This window comes from Dermacentor albipictus, chromosome 10 (genome assembly GCF_038994185.2).
Source record: "Dermacentor albipictus isolate Rhodes 1998 colony chromosome 10, USDA_Dalb.pri_finalv2, whole genome shotgun sequence".
Taxonomy (NCBI): Eukaryota; Metazoa; Arthropoda; class Arachnida; order Ixodida; family Ixodidae; genus Dermacentor; species Dermacentor albipictus.
The window spans coordinates 54,534,928-54,552,627 of NC_091830.1; the positions used below are offsets into that span (position 1 = coordinate 54,534,928).

At 44.2% G+C, this 17,700-nt stretch overlaps 1 protein-coding gene across 3 annotated transcripts in view; it reads left to right on the plus strand.

Moving 5' to 3' along the window:
- The window catches only part of LOC135907670 (papilin-like), a 45,615-nt gene continuing 27,915 nt past the window's right edge, over positions 1-17,700 (plus strand). For all 3 annotated transcript variants that reach the window (XM_065439371.2, XM_065439372.2, XM_070527081.1), the window contains exons 1-2: positions 1-259; positions 12,408-12,563. In XM_065439371.2, coding sequence (XP_065295443.2) covers positions 172-259; positions 12,408-12,563 — 244 coding nt within the window. In that variant the 5' untranslated portion in view covers positions 1-171. The remainder of the gene's footprint in view (positions 260-12,407; positions 12,564-17,700) is intronic.

Here is a 17,700-nt window from a genome sequence, read left to right on the forward strand (position 1 = left end):
TTTGCGGAATTTTTGTTTGTCGAATACTTTCAGAACACTCTGAAACATTTGTGTCGTCTCTTCAACGTGTCGACCTGTGTTGTCATACATCATCAACATGGATGTTTACCCGCAGTGAACGACAGTGAATGCGAGCAGTAACAGTGAGTAAACCAGCTCTAAAACAGCAAAATGATCCCAAATGTTCTCTCAGTTATCTCCCTTTCATGGCTTGTTGGACTGGCCTCTCCTGTAGAACCAACGTCGCTTAAGGCACATGGTAAAGGTTCTATTCATTGATTTTATATATGCATGCATGCACACACATATATATGTATATATATGCATATATTTGCCTTTATTTGCGGGTGCTGTTTGATTTTATAGAGTTCGCGCTGATGTCCATGCAGCAATACAAAATATTGCTTTTTATATCTTTGTCTCGTTAGTTTACATTCTCTCAATGCACCCGACATCGCGCCTTACTGCTATCTGCGAAACGGCTAATTGATCACCAACGCAGGGTAACCTAAAGCGGGACACTTGCACGCGCAATGGAAAATTTACTCTTAGTTTTGGGGATTTTTTTTCGATGGAGAAGAAAAGAGCGACCATTCGATTAGTTTACGCTCCAGTGGCAGATACACAGCCCTCGGTAAATAAACGCCACGTAACAGCTGCCAAAGTCATCTAATACTATTTTCAAAGCAATTGCAAAGCAAATATTACTACAGACATTCGAAAAGCACCAATGGATGGTGGTATCATCGAGGACGAACTGCTTCTTCCAGGGGCTGCGATGTATAGGTGGTCGTTTTTTTTTTCATGGTAATAAATGTCTTCAGGCGCCTGTTCGCGGCCAAATCGCGTGAAATCAAGCGTGAATGGCTAAACGAAAGAATTTCATTATGAAGTCTTCAAATTTTTAAACCGAGATGTAAATAAGGAAGTTTAAACAGGAACGCGGCCGGTTAGAGGCTTTAAACAGGAAAAGTCTCAAGGGTGGTGGAGGTGCGGTATTTAGCGTACGTACATAGTTTCCGGTACCCGTGTTCTTGTGACACAGAGCTTTGAATGTTAACTTTCCTTCACATATAACGCATGTTGTCATGGTAAATAATCATATGCTGTGGACGTACCAAGTAAGGGAGAATCGTTATACTTGTACGTCAAAATATGAAAGATTGAAACTTTTCTTTCACCTTACAGCTGCTGTCATATAAGCACAGTAATTTATAATTTTTTTAGAAATGTCAGAGCCTACAGTCGCTTTTCTTCGATCTTACTGTACGATGATCAAGACAATATTGTTTAAATAGAGCTTGTTATTCGCACACATTTTTATAACAGTCATTCTGTTCGCAATGCGGTTTGAGAAACGGCTTACAGACGATGAATTAATTATGCACAAAGACTATTCTATTCCCTTAACTCATTTGCTTCGGACAATACATAGCCGATCCTGACTCCTTGAATATGTTTAGAAAGCTTCACTTTCTCTTTATATGAAGCCCTACGAACCTGCGGAGATCAATGAGAGAGTGCTAGTTCTGCCGGAACTGCTTCCAGCAACAGCCATAACTGGAAACAGAGAGGGATCATGTATTTGTGCATATATGGCATCACTCAGGTGTTTTGAGAGGTCGCTCGTGTTTAAGGTTTGTTCGCTGACTGGCTTTTAATCAGTAACCTAACTGTGGCAGTGTTCACCGAGTAAGAGGGGAAGAAAATACCAGAACAACTTCTAACAACCTTTCCAGCAAATCCTTGACGCCTTGGAGGATCACGTGCGCTGACGATAAGGGACACCAATGCTCGTGGGACAATTGCTACATTGAGATTTTACAGACAATTTATTTAAAAGGCACCGCATGCTAAGACTTTAAGCTAAGGAGTAAGAATCATGCCACGAGTGCAACTGATTTAAGATTATTGCTAACGTTCATATTACTCCGATTGAAATAATAGTTTCAATAAATTAATACCATATTCTTTCATTCGATAGCAAACCTAAACAATTTATGCGACGCTGACAACAAATAACAATCCAGTGCATCACATGAACAATGTAAGTTTTTGCTTACAAGGATATCTGTTTTGAAATGTGGTAAGCTATGTAGAAGATACAATCAAAATAGTATATTGCAAAAAAATCCACGATTCCCGCGCGCTCTGGAACACAGTTTACGGAAACATTTTGTTGGTATTTGTAAAGCACACTAAGAAGGTCAGTTCACACTAACCAGTTGGACACATTTTACATAGGAACCTCCTCGTGCAACATAAATGTGTTGCACTCACTCACTTACAAGCTACACATGACGACGAAGGCAAAACAGCGTAGGAACTACCGCGATGGCGTGAAGATGGCAATGTGACGTCGTCGTAATAATAGCGGTTCAATAGCGACGAGGCAACGATAATAGTAGATTAAGGACGACGACAAAACGATATTGGCATGGCGACAATGCATGTCTTACGGCAACATAAAGACGTTTGAATGACCCCGACGGTGGGACGATGACTGCATGATGATGATCTAATAATAACAGGAAGAAACGACATAATGACGGTGACTATGCCACGACTATAACATGACAACTATGGGATGACAGCGCTAGCATGACAATGAGAGTCTGATGACAACAGGCGTGGTGACAAGGTGAGGCGGGTCTAGAATGATGCCGGAGGTATGACGACGGCTGCAAGAAGAAGACGTTATGACGAATGGAATTACGTAGCTGTAGTGACGAGGACGGCTTGGAGACAATGGGATGGCGGTGATCAAATGAGAACAGTTGAAGGATGACAAAGGCGAAACGACAATTGGATAACGATGCTGCAATGACGATTGTATAACGATGACGGCGTATCGAGTATTTAATGACGACAATGGAACAACAAGGTGGCATGACGACGACTGAACTACAAAAATGAAAGGATGAAAATGGCATGGCGACCATTGCACGCTGATTCAGGTGTGACTACGTTGACGTGACGACGGCGCAGCGACGATGTAGTGCCGTTTCTAGAATAGTGCCGATGGTTTGACATCGGTGAAATGACTACGGTTATGTGATCATGGTAATCGCGAAACATAAATTGATGATGTAGCACGACGACAATACGTTGGCGATATTAAATTGATTACAGCAGTATGACGGAAACTGCAAGACGAAATTTGTATGTCGACGCTGCAACGACGATGACAGTATGACGACGACTGAATGCAAGTGACCATATCGCAACAAAGGGATGACGACAGTTTAATAATTACAAGTGACCACGATGAAAGGACCACCACGGCATGGCTACTATATATTGTCAATAATGTAATGACGAGAATAGAACGACAGCAACGGACTGACAACGGCGCCATCTGTCTGTTGTAGCACGTGTAGGCGCTGTTCTCCGACACGGGCCGCCGCTGGCCGTCTGTATCCACAATATTTTCCGCGTTTGTTTGCACTATGTCCGGTGATTGCCTATTGTCGAAGACTGTAGCTAGGAGCCAGCAGGTTGACAGTGGAACGTCGAACGTCGTGGTGGCATCGGTTGCACTATGACCCTAGCATTCTGTTAGAGCCGCCCAAGTTTGCTTTATATCTGGTGTCTGCACGAAGTTCGTTACCAACCACCAGGGTATGAAAGCCACTGTGTGAAAATGACGCAATGATGGGTATGGAAATAAGAAAATGCAATGACGAGGGTGAACTGGTGACGACTGATTGACTATCCCAGCTAGAGAATGATGTCACCACAACGAGGGTGTGTTGATTTGGGAGCTCAGCCTGCGCTTACTTGCATCGTCTGCCGTTCTATAGCCGATATTTCTTTGCAATTTGCCCTGCACCAGTCAGCTGCCTAAGAGAGAAGAGATGCTAATGATAGGACGACCTGGGTGGGAAGACGTTAGCTTCAGTTTGACCCATATACAGCAGAAGGGCTGCCTTGATTCGCCGTAAATCCAGTGTTTGTTTGCACTATTTTCCTATCTGCTAATTGTTCAAGACTGCAGCCGAACGCTAACGGAAAGGACAATGGCACGGCAAAGGAGGCGTGATGACGACAATACTTTCAGTATGGAAAGGACAATGGCACGGCAAAACAGGCGTGATGACGACAATACTCTCGGTATAACGCGTGTATCAGGCAAGAGCTGGTTGGCGAAACAGCAGCCAGCTGCATCAGTAGTGAAAGTGGATAAGCCAAAGAATGAGGCTAAAGAAATATTCGCTTTAAATGTATTATAACAATGTCTCGCCAAGTTTAGATATACAAGTTAGGTATCGGGACATTAGATGAGGCAAGTCTTATGTTCGTTCTTACAGCGACTCTACGGGTATCCATCCAGAGATCCGTGCAAATTATGGATAGACAAGCTCCACCGAGGAGGCGAGTTTATTCCCTAAATTAAACATGGAAGGATGATTACTTGCTTTGATTTGTTCAGCAAAAATTTCTGCTCTGTAATACTAAATCTGTTGATTCAACACTATGCCACGTGAAAAGGTTACGCGATATTGAGGAGATAGGCAGCAGCAACATCTGAAGCAATGTGCGATCGTCTTTTTAATATGTTGAGCAGGATTCTACTAGAAACAATCGTCCATTACTTCTTGCCAAATGTTACCTAGATTTCGCTGAACCACGTGTTGCGCTGCCCGGAGAATAGATTATGCAGCTTGAAGCATATACCTGCAGTTGTCAGCCATATAATGCGCTAAGTTTAAAAGTAATATTGCGCATAAATTCACAAGATATCGAAAAAACAAGCTACTGCACACACGAGCAATTAGCAGTGATTATTATTCTTGCGTGTGCGTACCATAATAGTCACAGGCGACATTTTTCATTTTGCGGGACTACTAAGAAAACATCTAGGATATTTCGTGATATCAGCTTTATTTAGCTCACAAATGGCGTACTGTACAATTTGTAATTAAGCAAAAAGGGAAAATAGAACAACACAAAAGCTGCCACACCAAGAACGACCTAAGCTAGATCTTGCTTACACTAACATTTTTCTGTCGTGTTGTATTAAAAAATTTTTCCACGATATTGTGTCAGTCGTCACTTTTCGGATTTTAGTCTGTTAGAAAAGCAAATCCCATTACATTAGCAACATAGTTGTGCCAGTTAACGCACTTCTGTTTAGCGTAATAAAACATATATAACACGGAATAGAGCACATTTATTATTGGCTGGTGGAAATCTCTCAACCTGCAAACATCTAATAGAAATGCTTACGGTAAACATAGGCTTCCTTGATTCCCTTCCTTTTCTTCACGATAGAGAATATGCTACTGACTATCTGCCTACTCTTCGTCCATACTCCGTAATGAATATGTCCCAATGTGAGAAAGAAAGGTAGAGAATTATTTATTCTATTTAGATATCTGCCTTGTTTCTCGGCACATACAGCTGCCATCATCACTCTTATTTCCACAATGGCATTGGCGCACCTGACTGAAAGAAGGCTCGTGTACACGATTTTATGGTGGTTCGAGATAACTGCTGAAACGTTAACTTCCGGGCAGGCGCTGTCATTGAAGATGCGCTTCTATACAATTGAAAGTGAAATTTGGTTCGATATCGCCAGATGTCGTCAAGAAGTACCGTAAAATAAACCATGTTCACTCTGCTTCTATAACCATTTCGGCCATCAGCGCTCCAGGATTGGTGAAAACCTTTCAGGAGACGACCGCTCTGCCTGTCTGCAAGAGTAACTCCCGATAACCGCAAGATTTCTTCATCTCAAAATTACACGTATACATTGGTTCTGCATGATTAGGAGGAACTAAAAAAATATTGCTTCCGATTGTACGCCCTTGTCGTCGTTAATACTCAGCTATTGGTCCACACGTCTGCACTTTGCCGGCTTGTCATACAACTTCACAAAACCATGAAAACTCAAACGACAGTATAGCGCCTTAACCTTCAAGGTGCACCATTTTGCCCAACAAAACTGAATGGTTTCAGATTTTCAGCAAAGGCTGCTCAGTTACAAAAACAATAAAAAATGGCTGCCTGTCGATCGGTTTTTCACTGGCTGATGCGAGATACTGAGGGATATGCAATCTTTTGCCAACGGTGTCGTCCTGCCAAATCCCATTCGCTGAGAATCCATCTTGGCGGGATTTCTTTCATCCCGTTGCCCGCTATCGCCAAGTGGCCGCCGAAAGCTACGCAACCTGAAACTGGTCAATCGCAGACGCCAGCACCACTCTCATCACAGTGCCGACTTTACGTAGCACTGCTTGCACCACTTGGAGAGGCTGCTAAAGCCCCCCCCCCCCCCCCCCACCCCTAACGCATGGTGATGTACTTTCACTGCATCGGCTCGGCATTACTACAGCTTTCTCCAATACTGTGTGATCCACGCCTCTTGCAGCCGGCCATATGAAGCAAACCTGTCGTGGCAGCCAATGTATGTGCCTTGAAACCAAACAAGTGGGATATCCTACAACGAAGAGATCGTTTGATTGGGCTGTTCAAGAAGTGTACGAGTCCTCGCCCACTCTTGCATCGGCGGTTACGCAGATTTCACGCAAAGAGACTGGAATGATTTCTCACTGCAATTGGTTTACGTTATAGAGCCCTAAATTTATTACTTTACAAGAATAGCGTCTTTGATCGCATGTCGCTTTTCATATAACCACCTATCTCTCGTGCCACATTTGCGGTGTAGTTTCCCACCATATCGCAGAAGAGTGAAATTAAATAAAGACACTGCAGATTTAGGAAGTGTTGTATGGTAGCTTAAGGTGCGTGCATAAACTCAATGTCGTGATAAGCTCAACGTAGCAAAAACACTTCATTCCGATATTCGTAAAAAGCATTCGATAAAGATCAAACGGTATCACTCTTACTCCACTGAAAAAACACAGCACCCTCAGTGGGTATCTTCTGCCTAGTTACAGGGAGAACATACGTGAATAACCTACCGTAACTATAGAGAGTAAGGTGTTTAAAGTTTATCGGCCGTGTGAGTTGCTGTAACATTAGCTTACTAAATAAAGTAACAAACATGGTGTCCCGCACGTATGGACAACCATGAACAGTTCTCAATGCATGATGAGAACGCTCGCTGTCACAAAGCTGGCTTGATCAAATGTGCTGGCAAGCGGGTAGCCAACGTTTCGCACTACTTCGGTTCATCGCATCTGCTATGCTTTATATTCGCGAATTACAATATTATACGTGTCTCTTCCAAGGTATACGGCACGCTGACCGCGATTCCCTCAGCCACGCCCCCTGTTACAGCCATGGCCGGATTAGACTTGAAGACGAGTGATTGCCTGGCTGTTCTCCACTCCCTTTTGGTGGCGCTTTATCACGTGACGTTTAACATTGGTTTGGCGGGAAGACGAGGCGCATCAAGTCACCATCCTTCTCCAATCACGCTCGTGCGCTTTTCCTCCCACTCACAGACCACGGGGCACGGGTCGTGGTATTATCGCACATTCGCCGTCGTCTGAACCTCAATGGCTACGCAGTCGGCATTTGGAGTGTCCACGTAATTTGCTTTGAGCGTCCACGTACTTGCTACCGTAATAATATTTACAGTTTAAAAACGATGGTAAACACGCGGGGTAAGATTTCGGAGAAGCGAGCGTCATATGCTTCAGCTGGCGAGCACTTTTTGAGCGATGACGCAGACAATGCATGCGTTCGTTTAACGCAGGTGCATGTTTCGAATCGGCAGCTGTGCGTTGTGTTGCGCGCAAGGCAACCGCAACTGCCCGCAAGACGTTTTTGTGCCCAGCGACAGGTACCGCATTGTTCATCTTACGTGCGGCATGGATATGTGATTGGATAAAAAGAAAGGACGGGTTGACCATCGTCGCCCAGGTTGTGACCCTACTGTTCGTAGGATCAATGGGCACACGCTACGAAAACTGAAGTTTCCTGCAGAACGTTGCGAAAACAAGAGGAAAAGGAACGAATAAATTATATTTCTATGTTTCTGCGAACAATTACAACGAAAACTACAATAATTTTGCAACTTCACAAGCAAGCTGTGCAAATAATTTTAATATAAAATCGTTCACTGACGTTGGTAATTGCGCACTAATGCGCACAATTTTGCAAGACGAACGCAACATCAACCGTACGTAGACCCTTCATATATTACCTTTATGCATAGGACATGCATAGGACATTGCGTACGACATGACGATAGTCCGCGAAAGCCTGCGAAAAGTGGCGGCACTCTTTTTGCCTTTCGCAGAATTTTTTTTGCAAACTTGGAAATAACTTTTTGTAGCTTGTATAGAGCAACAGGAATACGGATCGAGAATTTCTCATGATGGCCTACAATTTTCCCTTTCACAATTTAGCTGTGATTATTCCAGAATGTATTAAAATATTATTAACTAATTAGATACCTCAGCGAAAAAAATTTGACTAGCTCCTAGCGACGGCAAGAAGTATAACGCTGTCGTTGTCTAGCTATGCGGCACTCGCATATATGTTTTTCTTAACCTTGGCGTAACTAACGTTGGACACCCTGTAAAATTGGATTCATTGTATAGGATGAGCCAAACTAAGTATTTTTTATTTCAGTTGTTCTTAGCCATATATGCGATACTCAAAACAGCTATCATTGGGCAATAGCTCCTTGAATGCTACCCACTATCATATGTTATTTGCACCGCATCACTCACCAACCATGCAAACAACTTGCGTACTCTGAGAACGTATCAGTAGGAAATCGTACACGTCAACCAGTATATGTAGGTAGGCGCACTGATGAGATACAATCGAATTACTGATGGAGAAGGTGACAGCGAATGGCTTTGCATGATCGTACACGTTTACTGTATCGTAATATATCAACGAAGGCGAGAAAAGAATGGCCTACGGACGCCACTTGTACACAAACACGGAAATGTAGGCTCTAGTGAGCACCAAGGCACGAACCAAATGGAAAGTGCAATTTCAGGGCACTGTGAATAGCGAAATTCATATGCATCGCTGCCTTTCTGACAGCAGCAGCGGTTACATTGGCCTCATCGAAAAAAGAAAGCTACAACAACTAATGTGTTATTAAAGTAAGTAATAATTATTCACTAGAAACTACTCTATCAGACTGTTTTTCACTACTGTATGTCTACTGAGGTGTACCAGCAGACGAGCGAACAAAGAACAACAAAGTAATTTCTCGAAAGAGGAAAAGTAAGCTATGGCTCTAAAATAGTGTCAGAGCGTAGCATAGTTCTATGTTGTGCTTACACATTAAATGGAATCCCCAATTTGGTAAACGTCTGCTGTTCAATTCGGTAAACGCATGCTGTTTACACGCAACTGCGTCCAGAATTGCAAACAAAGAAGAGAAAAATTTCCGTGAGGAATGCGAGCACTAGAGACTAGTCGCTCACGTGACGATAGTGGGCAGGTAATTTATGATTGTTCTTTATAAACGTCGCCACCAACATATGAGCTCGTTTGCGATGAAACGTGTATGCTCCTTGAAACCTAAAATTGCTTTTTGGAACCTATTATCCCCGCAATGCTCGCAATTTGGTAAGCCCCAGTGATAGAAACAGGCTTTGCTATCTACAACTATTGTTAAGGACTGCTGCACTTGCAACAATACTAGTGACGCGAATGTAAAAAAAAATCGTCCGTGTATGCCGATTTACGTCATAGTTGCGTTCTACATACACGTCACTTGCCGCGGAGTACGTAATGAATTGTCGTAGGAGTGCACTGTTATTACTTCCTGCTTAAGTTTACGGTTAGGTTCTTCTAATGAAGAGATACTTTCTTCACGATTCCGTAAAACCTGCAAATACGTTGTTAATGAAATGACTTCATGGCCAGCTTTATCATTATTTACTGTGCACGTGGCTGATAACATTTCTGAGAGAACCTGTGCATACGAAAAACTGTATGCCCCGTATTTTTTTAAAGACGACACAACAAACAAAACAAATTGTGTTGGCTACTTTCTGGGCATGCAGTCCTCGGGATAGACACTCTATGCATAGAGAAAGAAATTCAAGAAGAGCGAACACTCCCATAGAGTCCAGCGGCCGAATCGACTTAGGCGCTGCAAGCCACCGGCATTAATACCTGAGCCACACTTCCCGTTTCGTTATTGGGCGCGCATGTTTTGAACGCTAGCTACTGCTGCGCTGATGGACACGACAGCTCTTTTGCTTCTACATCTTAAACACGTGCGGTCTTTGTACAGAATCATTTCACAAGTAAAAATGCTTACAAATGGCCTTCAGAAGCCTCCCTCGAATCTATGCCACGTGCAGTTTCATGAAGCAGAAGCAAGATGTCTTGTAAAATGAGAAAGTGTTCTTAGTTTTTAACGCCTGAGCGTCAAGGGCCCGGTGCCGCAGAAAATCCGGTGCCGTTTTCCGGCCAAAGAATGAAGAACCAACCAGTGGTGAAAAAGTGGAAGGAAGCAACAATGAAAGCTTCGGTTTAAAATATATTGTAATGATGGGAAGAATATGAGCCCGTCCATGCGAATTCCTTTCTATCTTGTTCTTTTTGTTTCTCCTTTCTTCTTTCACACGCTGCTGCATGCATTTCTTTCCATATTCAGCCACGCTGCAAGGTTATGGCACAACTTCATAACCACTCTGGTTGCCGGAGATTTCGCCGGCAGGCGGTATTGACTGTTTTGGAGTGGTCGGAGGCATCGCAGGCGATTATACCACCAGAAGTGGGAAACACGGCAGGATATCCTAGATGTTCAACATTTTCTAGGTGCTGTGACATGCCGCGAAAACAAGAAAGCAGTCTGTCCATCCATCCGATCTGTTTTCGGAGCGCTGTCACTGAAGGAGAAGTGCTCGCCTGTGAATTAGAATTGACCAGGTTTGATGAATGGCTGTCTGATGCCCAGCAATTTACGAGTATATTCGAAAGCAAAATGAACGGCGGTGCCTTGTCGAACAGTGAGTAAACCACCGCAGACGACGCTACCGCTATGCCCAATGGATAAAGCAGAGATCAAAGTCATCCAAAGCATCAAGAAGCAGACCACGGCATATGTGTCAGAACTCACGGTCCGTTGTGCGTCCGATATAGAGAGTAGGACCGAACGGGCAGGCCTTCGCTAATTATTACCTCAGTCCTGTAGCCTTCATATGCTTCTTTCAGTAAGACCTCAGTGATCGCAGGGTGAATAATGACGATTTCAACCAAGGACTGGAGTGCAAATCCGGAGGTGCGATTCCCAAGGGCCATGAAGATTCTTGCTTCCTGGATCCGTGGAAAGATCTGGGTCTCGTAGTAGCAGCACTTCATCACAACAGACATCATCCTGTCGATTGCGCATTTGTAATGACAAAAAGAAAACAAGACACACTCCCCTGCAGCTGTATTGCCTACTTGTTCACGTCTTCAATGTAGATCACCCTACGGTCTTCCTCGAAGAATTATTTTGTCGTTCATTTTTATATCATGATTGCTTCCCAAATTATCTTTGCACAGAATAATTTCACTTGTTCCTGCTACATAATACGCGTAACACGTATTATTTTTTCGCCGTATTTCACTGACTTATGTGACAAAATGCCACCATATTTATATTTAAGGAAGTGTTAGACAATTTCTCCCATTGGTAGGTCACTATTTACTTTTTTTGCCAGATACGACACACATTTACAGTAACTACGCAAGATTTACATTTTTAAGGATTCTGTTAGGCCTGAACAACTTGTTCTAAATACCACGCCAAAATTTCTTGTTAGAAGAAATGTTAGAATTTTATGTGCTTTCAGTGGCCAAGGTTACGAAAGCAGTTTGCCGAGTGCTCAGTCCGGCTGCCTCTAAGAATCGTTGCAGCACTTTTGTTAGATTCTGGAGCTCTCATATGCAAGACCATGCTACTAAGATGCATATAAACGCAAACGGCCATCCGCCTAGCTAAGCTAAATTGGACTGGCCCACTATGCAAGTTTCTTTTTTTATCTTCGGAGGATAAGGGGAAGCATAGAGAATCTTCTAGAGTTTCTGCGGAAATACACGCCTTTCAATCTGTGCTGTTGATCATCCCTAGGAGGAATTAGAGCGCGTTCGTAAATGAAGCTATTCACTGCACTTGCAGAGAAGCGCGAAGTGAATGCAAACAATTTTGAATAAAGTAATGTGTGCGACACTTCAGTTATTGTATCACTTGCATACACATAAGTAAATTGTCAAGTTTTCCTGTCATCATGCAACTGTTTGATTTTCCTACGCTTATTTCTGGTGATATGTTTTGCACGACTCTTCACCTTTGCAATAAAGTGTGATCAATTCAAATAGCGTCCTTCTTTGATATGTAGCTACCGGTTTTCATATCTTGTAGTTGTTTACAACTTGAGGAAAAGTTCCTTCCATATGAAAGGCGTGGGATGTAGTCGTTTACAAGAGGTAGAAGAGCATCAATTACTTTCGATATTTTTTTTTCTCTGCAGATCCCATGTGTGACATCCAGTCTCCCGTTTCTCAAACTAAAAGCTGCCGCCCATTAAGATATTTTTATAACAAGGAAACAGGTCTCTGTGGGCGCACTTGCAGCAGTAATGCTCCATTCAGTACAAGGATGGAATGCGATATGTCATGTAGAAGTGGTAAGTAGGTTTGTCCATTGCGAAGTACTGTAAATTTTCTCACTATTCTAGGTTTCCTCACTACAGATTTATTATTCATTCTTATTTTGCTAACAAATATTTAATAACTGTCTGTTTATTATTTGCCTGCCTGTTTGTCCATCTCGGATAACCCCAGGAAAGTAGCAACACAGAGTGGAGTAATAGGCAAAAATACGCAACCACAAAAAAACATTCGGTGATCATTACAGTACTCCCTAATATGAAATTTAAGCGCAGCTGTATGTGCGTTTTTATTTCGCGATATGTTCAGTGGCGCGGACAACCTGTCTTGTGCAGCACGTTGCAAACAGAGTGAAATGTGGCGCTACTGTCTTGCTAATCGACAGATCGCGACAAGCGGCGTTTGGGTGAGGTGTGGGCGTGAGGAGTCATTCACAGCAGCCGCCGCAGCTCATGCAACGCTTTGTTCTCATACAGACGACGCACGCCACTCTGGCGCCATCTTGTTGCTATCATCGCCGCAAATCCCGTCTTGTGCGGCACTACGCTTTTTTTCTCATGCTTTCCCCGTGCCCTCTCCATCCGCTTTCCTCCTCACGCTCTCTTCGCTCTCGCCGTCTTTCATCTCGCGCTGCGCTCCGCGCTCGCTTTCACCCTTCGCTGTGGTCGTTCACTCGATGACGACGGACAACGCCAACGCCAAGATCACTGCAGGAACGGGCGCCTAAAGAATAGCGTATAGAAATTACAAAAACAAACCACCCAGCCAAAAAATAACTGCACAGAAGCGCTGACAGCATTGGCAAAAATATTGAACAGGGCATCGCTTAGGCTACAGCGCGGGTCATTATGAAAACCGCAGCACAAGTTGGTGCCATCGTTGTGGAGTCTTCGCGAAAAAGCAGCCTATCCGCTGGATTTCCTGTTCTTCCAAGTTTTCAACGCTGTCTGTGCGAATTAGGGGGCTACGCTGATGGCCGAATCAAGTGCAGCCTCATACTGTTGAATTCGAACTAAATTATTTTTACAATCCATTTCAAGGCATGTTTCATCACCAGTGCTTTTCATTGCGTTCGGGTGTGCAATAAGTTGAATTATCTTTAGCGACAATAACGCGAGTCGGCTTTACCAGAAAAAGAAAATTTAGTGGAAACTTCTAAGGCGGCCTGCGTGTGGGAATTCGAAAGTATTATATCGATTTGGTAAAATGTTTGAATTTTGTACACTCATGACGTGGTGCCACCTCCTCCCCATTGGCTGCGCCGTTACGTGCCCAGTTACAAATGCAGTAGGCCACACCTTTAGTAAGCCGGATGGCTGCGGTGTGACGTGTGCAATGACGCACACAGTAGGAACACTTTTATTCAGCCAGAACCTTGGAGCCCCCGTTGCGTCAGAAAACGTGCTCGTCTCACAGCCTGGAGCACCTGGCTTCGATTCCCACCCAGACCGAAATGTACAGAATCTTATTTTCTAAGCCATTAATTTACTATGGTTACAGTAGCCTCACTGAGAAATTTGACATCAATCAGAGCATTTTTTGACATATCTCTACTCAATGCGCCCTCCGCGATTCTCGGGTGCCATTGCTGAGTCACAGCTGCCGACCACGACGCCGGATATTCCCGTAATCGGGCGTATAATCCTTTCGCAATAATAGAAAACTTGTCCACCCCGCTTATCCATATTGCACCAATGAACTCATCCAACTGGATTACTCAAAGATGCCTACGTTAGTTTCACATGAAATCAACTTCCATAAGTGAATACTTCACAAAAATTGAGCAATTAGTCTTTCCAAATTGCACGAGCACACATATTAAAATTTCCGAACTGGAACCAGTCAATTTCTGAAGCACATTCACTTGGAAAAAACTTTGAAGATAGTCACAGTTGTGAAACAAGCGCTGTAAAAATTGTGTTAACAACCTACTGTTCCCCAGTAGGATTCAGTAAACGCATTTTTATGAACAAAATTTCAACAGTAACAGGAACAATACACATTCCTAATGCACTTTGCATAGGCATAATTGGAATTTGGCTCGACCCCCAAAATTTCTTCTTGTCAGCTTGTCAGCTCGAATACGTTGCAACGTTTTCCATTTCGTAACTGGTAAACGTAGTGAGACATTTGTAAAAACATTATTGCGCCTTTATTTGGGAACACACAAACATTGTCGACCTAACAAGAGCTTTAACAAAAGCAGCAGAACCCCTAATATGATCCTAAGCATTTACTTTAACTGCTACTACGGTGAAAACTAGTTTTACCTCTTTGGAAAAATCACTGGTTTTCCAGGGATTGGAAATGATGACCATGACCATGATGACCACGACCCAGCACTCACATGTTTATGTGGGTTCCCACCTCGAGAAGGAGCACTACAGTAACTCCGGAAGCTCTTTCGGTGCCCATTGTCGTACAACAGCTTTGGTAAAATGGTGGAGCACTTACCGCTGCTGTCAGAGGCTGAAGAGGGCTGCCCCCGGGTATCAACTAATAAAAGCTGTATCAGCGGGCTCCCAGCCCGGTACTCGATTACTGCCGGAGTTTAAGACATTTGGAAGGACCTCTACTGGCTTGGAATTCGGTGACCTAGCACCACCAGACAGCTTTTTTTTAGTTTCTTCTAGTTACAGGTCTAGCAATGGCATTCCAAAACCTGTAAGCTTTGTCGCTCTGCTCTAAGCGCACTTGGGAGTCATAATCTTTTCATTGTGAAAATTGTTTCCTTTGAATAGGCAAGGCGGTGACTTTTAGCTGCGCCGAGGTGCGACAGAAAAACCCAAATTCAGGTCATCAAATTCTATTTCCTATTAGATATCCCCTAGGCGGTGCACAAGGACGCTCAGCAAAGTTGTTGAGCGGCCACGTAAGATTTCAGGCTCGCTTTTCGTGCGGTGCACCATACATAGTGCCTACATGGACTTTATATATACTTGAAACCGGCTTGGCATATGGAGGCGCGTGGTTCGAACCCGATCGCTTGACACACACCGTATTGGGGGTGAGGACTTACGAATTCGCATTATGTCGGAAGCGCATCGCTTGCATAGCATGCCAGAAAACACGGCGTGTTTCTCATATGTTTGGCTGGCGTCGTTCACTGAAACACCATTCGGGAGCCCTCCTGGATATTTCTGTAAGTATACTCTCAAAATGAAGGAAGTCTTTAGCAATGATGTGGACACTCCAGGCGAATTTCTGCCGCCGGCGTCCCCGTCCCGGTCGCCATCGCCATCGCCGTGAGGCTCGTATGAGAGAAAGTGTGTGAGGGTGAGCGGGATAACGCGCATAGAGTTTCTCACTACATTACCTAGAGGGAAATCTGGCGCTGCTGCGCTGTGGTATGCATGGGAATGCCGGTATATTGTGGATTCGGAATGGCATCGTTCTCGTAGAGACAGGACACCTTGAAGACGCGCTTGGCAAATACCGTTCCGTCTGTCACAATGATTCATTTTCTACTAAAACAGCACGTGAAAAGCTGTTTTGGCTTTATTATTACGGGAAAACATGTTTTGTTTAACTATGAGAACTTGTTATTGTGTGTACGACTACATGTTATGTAAAAAGTATCAGCGGGCCGCTAAAGTTGGAGGGCAGACGACAAGGTTCGCGCTCTCTTTGAAATAGTTGGTCGTCTGTTCTTGCTTTTCTTCACTTGGTCATGCATTGTGGGTGAGTAAAGATGTAATACGCGTGAATGGAAACATTTTATAAAAATTTTACTTTGAGAACGCGTTATTTGCGTAGCCATATCCACGTTTTAGACGAAGCCTCTTACAACACCAGCCAACACGAGCCTCGCAGACACATATACCGTCATTCCCATGACGGGACGGTGCCCCCTTAGAAACTCCCATAGACGGTGGCGCCAGATTACTCTCTAGGTGTTATAGTGATAAACTCTATGCTAACGCGGTTCAATCGCGCGTGCGCGAGCGAGGAAGGCGTGCCGGATGCGTGCCCTCTCCTCTGGCGCGCAAGGTAAGGGAGGTCAGGTGAGGGAAGAGGGGCGTTCTTCTCCGGCGGCAGCCAAGATGTCTCGATGTCCTCATCGTCCGCCGCTTGGTACAGAGTGGAGACATTGCGGCGTCTACTGCGGCGTTGGCCACGCGAATCGTGGACGCCGCAGTAGACGCCTTTCGCTGACGCTGTACAGACGCATTGGTGGCACTCGCGTCTCTGGAATGCAGTATGGGACGTGGCCAATATGCGCTCCAGCGGGAACCTCACCTTCAAAGAGTTCTAAGATGTTTGCAGGGTGCGCGTAGTGCCGGTAGCTTCGTAGGCACTGTGCTTTCGACGTTTCGTTCACGTAGAAGCGACAGATGCACAGAGATCAATTGGCTGGCGGCATCTGCCGTGATTCCTAACTCCAGCGTTTTCACAGACAGTTTCCGCTGTCATCGAGCGAGATGTGTTCATGTTACCTGTGTGCATGTGACACCGTGCTGGTTAATTTAGTTAAAACACGTTCACGGGCTAGTTTGTTCAATTCCATCATAGAATTGGTAGGCGCGACTGAACAAAGACGTAGAAAGAAGCAGACAGGCAAAGACAGCGCTTTGTCTGTGTGTCTGTTTCTTTCTACGTCCTGGCTGAGTCACGCTAACATATTCTATCATTATTAATTTAGTTAGTAAGCGAATGTTTAGAAGTTTATACGGCCGATAAAGCTACTATCCTTACTTCGTACACCTATCTACTATTTTGATACTGCAATCGGTGCTTCGCCTTTCGGGCGGAACTTCGAATATTTTTGCAGCCAGATGATAACCTTGGGCAAAGAGAAAGCACAGAATGGTTTACAGACACTCTCCAGTTACCGAATACTTACAGTGAACTACCGCTGCGCGCAGTCTCGGTGATCAAATCTCCTGAACCGGCTTCTGGCGTGAAAGGTCGGCACTCGCTGAGAACAATGTGAAATATGCTCTTATAATGGGCTGTCTGTATGATAAAATGGAGCATAACAGCATGAAGCCTCAATGCTTTGATCGCATTGGTTCGTGGTGACCGACTGCGCGTATGAGTGCATGTCCGGGCAGAGTGTTTCGCTTTCGCTGCGAGCGCGTTTTCGCACCATACCATGAGCTTTAGACCGAAAAATATCAGTATTTGAGAATACACAAGCAACCCTTGTTGCAT